We start from the raw sequence: 8,903 nt of genomic DNA, 5'->3' as shown, positions 1-8,903 counted from the left end.
AAGAAATTGAGCAAAGCTTAGTTCCGAAGTCCTAAAATAAGGACTGCCATAACTTTGAAGTGAAATTGGAATCCCGATTTCACTGACTATCCTCTTTAGAAGACCATGAAGCTTGAAGACCTCCATGATGAATAATCGAGCAACATCAGAAGCTTTGAAGGTTTTTTTTTGCTAGTATAAGATGAGCTACTTTGGTAAGCAAGTCCACCACCACTAGATAGGAGTCTGTCACCCACAAACATTCTCAACACAAGGATTTTGATCAAAGTCGTGTTTAATGATTCATTTGAAATTATACTCTCAAGGATGGAGATTTTTACACAACTTCTCGATGGGAGTTTTTCATAAACATTCTCAACACGAGGATTCTGATCAAAAGCCGAGATGCTTGATTGGAGGTTTTGTGGAGAGTTTCACTTGTGGGTTTTGGTGCTGATGAGGTGTTAACCTCAAAAGGGGATGCAAAGTGGTCTCCCATATCTCACACTAGTCAATTTATTGGGTGAAATTAGACTAGTCAATTTATTGGGTGAAATTAGACTAGAGTTGTGTGCATAGTATATTCAGACACATGCCAACTGAGGACTTCTATGGTCTTAGTGAGGGAGAGTGAAGACATTTGCTTTTGCCTCTACATGCTTGCCATGTCCTCTTGTAGTGAAGACACATCCACTAACATGTCCTCCTTTGATGAAGACAATCCATTGACATTCTCTCCTTAGATGAACACATATCTACTAACATGTCCACCATTGAACCAAATAACTTTCAACTCCTCTCATGGTTAGGAAAACTCCACCTTAATCCCTTGGTTGAAATTGGTGTGCATTTCCAGTTGGTTGCTAGGTGTAATGTGACTCCTCCATTAGAACTGTGCTTACCCAATGTGGCCTTAGCAATGCTTGGTCATGGCGATCAAAAGACGAAGTACATAGGCTACGAAGGAACATGCTATCCTAATTGACTTTTTATTCTATAATTATCCATTGGTTTATATATATATATATATATATATATATATATATATATATATGTATATGTATATTACATTTCCAATCTTATAAAGTGCCCGTAGAGACCCAATTGTCATAGGTGAAACTAAACATTTTGTAGCGTTTTGCAGGCACGAGTGGGGGTTTTTAAGAAATGTGTTTTCCTTCACAATAATATAGAAATGTACACCCAAGTTAGAAATAATTTGGCACTTTGGAAGGGGAAGCTGGCTTGCTGATTACAAGGGTTAGGGTTTCGCCATGGGAGGCCAGATGGAAGCTAAGCAGGGCTTCCCAGGGCGATATAACCAGGTATATGCATCACCTCTTCTTTGATGATCTGAGAAAGCTTCTGCTTGAGTGTTTTGGCTATGGCGACCTTTCTGCTGGCTCGAACTTCCCGCCTCTCCAGACGTGTTAGACGTGCTTTCTTTGTACGACAAGGAAGCTTTCCTGTGAGCTTCTCTTTATGTATGTCTGAACGTGGCAACGCATACCAATGGAGCAACGCAGAAAGCTTTAAATCAAAATGGAAGAGGTATCCTGTTTTCCTTGATGTGAGAAGGCTCTCCATCACTGCAACAGTGGAGAATCTGGCATGCACAGAAGAACAAGATGATATTTTTGGCAAGATAAAGGATGGGATGAGTGTTGGCAAGATTGAGGATGAGATTAGTACTGACAAGATTAATGATGATATCAGTGCTGGCAACATTAAGGATGAGGTTAGTGCTGAGAAGATCAAGGATGAGGTTAGTGTTGACAACATCAAGGATGAGATTAGTAAGGAGGTTAGTGCTGACAAGATGAAGGATGAGGTTAGCACTGACGAGATCAAGGGTGAGTTTAAGATTAAGGATGAGGCTAGTGTTGGCCAGATCAAGGATAAGATCAGTCTTGACAATGAAGCTGCATTCGTGGCAATTAAGGTAGCACACATACTTGGTATCATAAACTTTGAAAATCTTTGCACCCTGGAAGCTGTGGTTAGCTGCACAGAAGATGAACTTTTCAAGAATTTGAGCTTCCTGATGAATATTGGTATTACTGAAAAGCAGCTAGCTGATACCATATCTTTGCAACCATCACTGATGATGATGGATCTGGCCAAGGGTTTAAATCCTGTCATAAAATGCATCGAGTCTCTTGGACTGGACAAGTCTATTCTTGGACAAGCTCTAATGGTGGAGCCGGAGTTAGCACTGCTCTTCGCCGGGAAGGCTTTGCAATACAGAATCCGAGCACTGCGGGAGCTTGATTTCTCCAAACACGACATTGCAGTATTCCTGAAAATGCTCCAACGCAAACAACTGGGGCAGTTTCTCAGGCTTCCTGTGGAGAAAATCGAGCCAGCATTGGCATATGTTACTGATGTTATTGGTGTAAAAAGTGGGGATGTTATCAAGCTGGTGAAGAGCTCTCCTAGTGTTTTGTTGAGAGATGTTGAGCAGGAATTTGAATCAAAGATGGAGATTTTGAACACCATTTTTAATGAGTCAAGAAAAGCCAGGAAGGTTTTTGTGCACTTACCTGAACTGCTGGGGCGTAAGGCAGAAGCATTAGAGGAAACTGTTGTGTGTTTAACAAGCATGGTTGAGGATGCAAAGGAACTCAGAGAACTGGTTGAGGCAAGCCCAGTTGTGTTAACCCACAAGAGAAGTGGTATTGAGCAGGTTTCTGTGTATTTGCAGAGCTTAGGCTTTAACAGCAGTAGGGCAGTTGCTTTGATTGCGTGGGAGCCATACCTCGTGTCATGTGGAACAGAAAGACTTAAGAAACATGTTGAGTTTCTGAAGAGTAAGAATCTGGATGAACAGGCCATATGCAGTTTGATGGAGAACTCGACCGGAATGTTCTTCAGAAGCCTAGAGAAACGGGTGGCTCCAAAGATTGAGTTCCTCGAGAATCAAGGAATCACTGGCGAAAGCTTGCAAAAGCTCATCAAATCAAGGCCCCAGGTGTATCAGAAATCTTTAAGAAACACCATGGCCCCTAACTTGGAGTACCTCTTGAGCTTGGGCTTTGAAGAGAATAGCTCAAGTCTGAAGGGTGCCTTGAAGGTCACCCTTCCCCATAGCCGTAAGAGCATGCAGTCTCGGATCGACTATCTTCTCAGTCTTGGCATTGAAACTGCCAATGTGCATAAGATTGTTAGAGAAACACCGTCCGTTCTTGTCATGACAGATTCCACTCTGAAGAAAAGGGTAGAGTTCTTGGTAAAAGTAATGAAGCGCCCTGTGCAGGAGCTTGTGCAGTGCCCTTCATTTCTAATATCAAACATTGACAAGACCGTTAAGCCTCGAGTAAGAGTTTTGGAATGGCTAAGGTCCCAGGGCTTACGAAAGAGTTTACCTCTATCTACGCTTGTGGAGACAACAGAAGCAGCTTTTGTCAAGAAGTTTGTTGAACCATATCCAGAGGTGTCCTCTATTTACAAGGCGCCCCTCAGCAACCCTAGCATACTTGCTAACAAGTTTGTCACCAGATTTTCAAGAGGCAATTCTTGAGACTTCAAATATTGAGGGCCTTAATGTGTCACAGGATCAAGCTATGCTAATCACAGCACATGCCTTTGTCTTGCCGTCATGATGGAATGGCAAAGTTGCAGTCCCTTTGCTGTCCTTTTACTATTTAGTGGGAGTAGAAGCTTTGATGGTAAACAAGCATCGGTGCTTGGGAGAGCTTGGTGGCTGTGTTTTGGGAGTTATTAAAGGGATGTACTTTTGCTGCAATATGTCATCTTCACTGGGATGTCTGGAGCATGCATAACCCTTAGAGGAGTCCTATGTAATGGGAGTGTTGTGCTGGTGGATTGATCAGGACTCTGATGAATATCACCAACTTTTCTGTGAGTGCCCTAGGAAGTCAAATTGGCATACTTCTGGCTGGGAGGTCAAATATCCCGTTGCTCTTTATAGTATTTGTGTTTCTCCTGCTGCAATATTGCAAAGTAAAAGGAGAAATCATTTTGCTCTTTGTTTTCTCTTTTGGAGGGGAGAAAAGGAGGCGGGGGGGGTGGGGGGGGAGGGTGCTTTGCAGTTGCATGAATTCAGAATTTTTGCTTAGGAAGATCTATGTGCATGTACGGTCTGTGGAGCAGCTTAAAATGGCAGCTGAATTTCATTTCGAGTTGTGATCTCAAATTGCATCTCGAGTTGTGGAGCTGTTAAAAATGGCAGCCTCTGCACATCTGTGGCTGCTTATGGAGAGGGAGAAATCTTGGAGAAGGAAATCTCTTGGACGGTCAATCTTGTGCATCATTGACCTGCCCGAGAAATCCACTACAAACTACAGACTCTAAGAAACTTCTTTTTATGAAAACATGCCTAAGGACTCAAAGTGCTATGAGGCATGCCATAAATACAGCATGAATTTGCTTTTTTAAAAAATTTTTAGGAAGGTTTTTTAAATATACCTTATTGCATTTACTGTCTGTGGAGCTGATCTAAATGGCAGCTGAATTTCATTTCAAGTTTGAAAACTTGATCCACTCGACGAGTCTCTGTTTATCTGTGGCTGCACGGGGGGAAGGATAAATCCCAGCTGTGAAAATGTCTTGGATGGTTAGTGTTACCTGTCGTAGACGTGCACCGGAAATCTGCTGGAAACTGTGAACACCCTAAAAACCTCTTTTCGTACCATGGGGAGGGGCTCTCTCTATGGTTGGCTGCTCTTGGAGGGAGACTACATCCGTGGGGGTGGGTGGAAGAACCGCATTGGGACAGACTGTCTCCTTGCCTTCAAGAGAGAGAGGCTCCCAGGCTACAAGTGCGGGGAAGAAGGCTTTGGCACGATTGCATTATATTTGAGTTGCCCTAAATGGGCTCCCACCAGGCAAAGAGGGGTTGTGGTGGTGATTATCTGTTTATCTGAAGCATACGGTCTGCATCCACCCTCAATAGCTCTGGTGTAGTGGATACGCCACAGTACTATGTTGCTTATGCCACGTTACATGTTGACGAGCTTTTAGAACTAAAATGTTGGGGTCAATGGAGTCTACGGAATTAGTAGAACCTTGGCGGCTGAGTGACAATGATCTAGAAGTGTGTCTTAGCGCATGAAGTGTTTATCTTGCTACTAGTTATCGGTATGGGGGATACTGTATTAGAGTTCAGTGTGGTTGACTATCGTTCTCCCTGCTAGTCGATTGGTATAGTGGCTGATTCCATGCTAATAATGACGAGTTAGTGTTATTGATATATGAGTTTATATGTCATGCTAGATGATCGATTATGTGTTGGTTCTCTATTAATTGTAATAACTAATGTGGTTGATGTCTTATGATGATGGAATAGTACGAGGGTAACAATTGAGGTGTTGCACAGACGAGAAGTGGGGATGACACCATCACTCCAATTAAGGTGTCATTTGGGGCTCTTAGTTGTCAAGATCTTTGTACAACTTGAAGAACTAATATTGGTAATGGCATCATCACTCCGATCGAGGTGGTATTTGGGACTCTTAGTTGTCAAAATCTATGTACAACTTGAAGAACTAATCTCTCATACCTAACGTATCAATAGAATTAAACCTTAGACTTAAAACAAATTGACAAGATCAAGTATAGCATAAAAATAGAAATCAAAGTAGACATCACCATCGACAAGTGTTGGGTTGAATCTTTCCCTTTGTGTAAGTGGCTTCTCCTTCCTTACGAGAGTATTTTTAATAATGTATTGGTAAAAATAGCCCAACGAGCCATTCATAGTGTATCTTTTCTAAAAGTGGGCTTATTTGCAAAAATAGAAGGACTAACCACAAAACCTAGTACAATTAGTAAAGTAATGTGTGAACCCAAAAATAATGCTCACAAACACGAGCATAGTCCAAAATAATCAAAGTTATGGTAGATGCTTAATAAATAGAGCCATGCGGCACACGCGTATACAAAAAATGCTTGGAGACTTACTCGACCGTGCATAGATCATTGTCCATGGGAGACACTTTGAGTGTGCGCTAGCATTGATGGAAGTCACACTACAACAATGTGAATACTTGCTGCTTATACACCCACTCACAATAAATAATAATGTTGGTTGCATCATGTAAATAATCTTGCGATAAACGCAAATAGTTAGATCTAAAAATGTAACGAGTCAGTACAAATCATGATATACTATCTAGGTAGAATATGTGAAAATCATCCACGTGTAGAGTCACCCACACACCATAGGTAGTACAATGGTGTCACAAGCATCCTCGATCGACCATAGAGGTGTATAGCTAGCATCAGGAGTGTGGCATAAATATTATTTATTATTTATTTGGTTGTGTGTTTCATTTTGGATTAGGTAGGACGTTTTTGTATTTGTAATATGTGTCGCCGTGCTTATTCCATATATGCGATAAGGAGCATCATTATTTTTGTTGTGGACACTAACATTATTTTGAAGAATGCTAGTTATTAAGGTTATTTTTATAAAGCTAGGTCCTAATTTTGGATTTTGGAATACATGATTAAAATACTAGTGGAGCCAGTGTGTCGTACACTTGTTCTTGCTCATATACTTGTTTTCTTATGAGTTTGTGATGGAATAATCTACATATCCTAAGTCTTGGTTTCAATGGTATCGCCTCAGGGGATAGTGGATGTAAAGAATCTCCTTGTAAAAGTGAAGTTCAAATTTCAAACCCCAAAACACCACATTGGTAATCTCATGTAATTTTGAAGGTCTGTACTGTAATTTTCGACAATTTGGAGCATCTCATCAGTGTTGATCATTGTCAGTCGGGATTTGCAGGTTTTGAATGAGGTCGCCCACAGTCAGATTCATGTGCAAACTGTCTCTCACACCAGGCATCATATAAAGAATTTGTATATTGAGGTCGCCCACAGTCAGATTCATGTGCAAACTGTCTCTCACACCAGCAGGCATCACATAAAGAATTTGTACATTGTTAAAGACCTTTTCATTTATGTTTAATTAGATTGCCACAAATATTCAGCTACCGTGATGGTGTTCCACAGAGATGAGAAGCACCCACTAGGGAATCCTAAAAGTATTTCTTTCCAATTCTAATTGTGTTTGTGTACATGGAAATAAAAAGGGTAATTATGTTTGTGTACATGGTGAATACATGGAAATAAAAAGGGTACAGCTACTTAGTTTGACGGGCATGAAATGAAAAGTAGGCACTTGTTTCCTCTTCTTTGTGGCATCTACATAGGATAGACTTTTTTTTTTTTTGGGGGGGGGGGGGGGGGGGGGGGGGGGAGGGGGTGGGGGGGATGTTGGGTGACCAGAGCTTGGAAACTTGAAGTCCCATTCCTTCTTGTCTGGCAGGATGTGCCCTCTATCATTGAGTTTAGAGGAGTTCCTTGATTGGGGAGTGGGGCAATGGGCATAATCCTGTCCCTATCTTTCCAATTGATTGCTTGATGGAACTTTCCTCCATCCCTGCATTATGATTATCCCACATGGATATCCTCCTCATAATAGCCTTCACATCTTGATTATCTAGCCTATATCTAGTTTTTAATTATGCCCATCTTCGTTTAGTTCTGCACCACACGTCCCCCCATGTGATTATACCTTTTTTTGAGAGCTTATGTGCTCTGATAAATTCTACAACTACGATAGAACTGTGAGGGCTAATGAGTCCATGTGAAGCACCCTTACTTTAAATCTAATCTGGGCAGTTAGCATGAAATTACCTTTGATTTTATTCCACATTTTCTAGAATGACTTGAGTAGAGGCTTAACCAGAGTGCTTCCTATAGGGTTGTGCCCAGAGTCTTCTGGGGATGCATTATGCTTCCGATAATCCATTTTGTAGATATTCTTTATAGACATTCTATTTGTAATTTTGAAAACATTTAGTAGCCCTAGCCCTCCCTCATACTTGGGTAATGTACACATGTTCTAATCAAGTCTGGGAATTTTATAAGTTCCCAGCATCATCTCCTTGACTAGACAAAGTTCCTGCATATAGCTTCTAGTGCCTTTAGGTTTGCGATGAAGGGTTGTCAGGTAGATTCTTTTATGGTAGATTAGGGACACCTAAAATACCATTGCACCATGCTGATACTAACGTCCTAGTGTTATTGGTGAACTTACATTTGGTAATGTGTGTGATTTCATGTTACATACTAAGTTAGTGTTATTGGTACTGTGTGATTTCATGTTCCATACTGAGTTAGTGTTATTGGTAATATGTGTGATTCCGTGTTAGATACTGAGTTAGTGTTATTGGTAATATGTGTGATTCCGTGTTAGATACTAAGTTAGTGTTATTGGTGTTTATGCTTGTGCCTAGCATATACTGTCATGTTGGGATTGATTGTGAGGAGTCCAATTGATTGTATGTAACTAACATGATTAGCATTGTTGTGAGTAATAGGTGATGAGAATTACATCGAAAGCCAACTAGGACATCATATGGGTGCAAGGTTATGCATAGCACATATTTATTGTTTATTATATAGTATGAAGTTACTTTATTTACTTGGGCAAATGTCGACATTTTGTTTTTGTGCATGAGTAGGAGCACACTATATTTTGTGTACATGTGGTGTAATTATTTATGGGTGCAACCTTAGTTGCAAAGACATATGACTCCTTTTGCTTTGTCTTGTCTTATTTTTTTCATGCTTTTATGTTCTTTCATGTGCTTGAACTTTAAGATTTACTTGAGAGTTATATCCCATTTCCCTAAATAATTTTTCCAATTCATCCCATGCCACTTTGGGGCTTTGGAGTTCTCCTCAAATGCAATGTGTGGTGTATGAGTGTGTCAACTCCATCTTAATGCAATAATGGAAGAGGCTTTTTCAGATCTATTCTTCTATCTATTCATCTCAACTTTAGACTCTCCTCCTCCTATTTACAATGCCCCATAAACTCTCTCTCATGAGAAAATGCTTGATTCTTACTTTCCATGTGTAGAAGCCCTCATCTGTAAACTTCTCTA

At 40.7% G+C, this 8,903-nt stretch overlaps 1 protein-coding gene and 1 long non-coding RNA gene across 2 annotated transcripts; both read left to right on the top strand.

The window, feature by feature from the left end:
- Window positions 1-1,081: 1,081 nt before the first annotated feature.
- On the top strand, window positions 1,082-6,984 carry LOC147631754 (uncharacterized). The gene is made up of 3 exons (XR_015267346.1): window positions 1,082-1,304; window positions 6,572-6,641; window positions 6,734-6,984. It is a non-coding gene; the product is annotated as an uncharacterized LOC147631754 (long non-coding RNA).
- On the top strand, window positions 1,300-3,964 carry LOC147631755 (uncharacterized). The gene has a single exon (XM_086808292.1). It carries the CDS (start codon window positions 1,364-1,366, stop codon window positions 3,497-3,499), a length of 2,136 nt encoding a protein of 711 aa, XP_086664418.1. The 5' UTR covers window positions 1,300-1,363; the 3' UTR covers window positions 3,500-3,964.
- Window positions 6,985-8,903: the final 1,919 nt, after the last annotated feature.

Source organism: Cibotium barometz, chromosome 14 (assembly GCF_041138505.1).
Source record: "Cibotium barometz isolate CiBa-2024 chromosome 14, ASM4113850v1, whole genome shotgun sequence".
Classification (NCBI taxonomy): Eukaryota; Viridiplantae; Streptophyta; class Polypodiopsida; order Cyatheales; family Cibotiaceae; genus Cibotium; species Cibotium barometz.
This window is presented reverse-complemented; position numbering and strand designations above follow the sequence as displayed.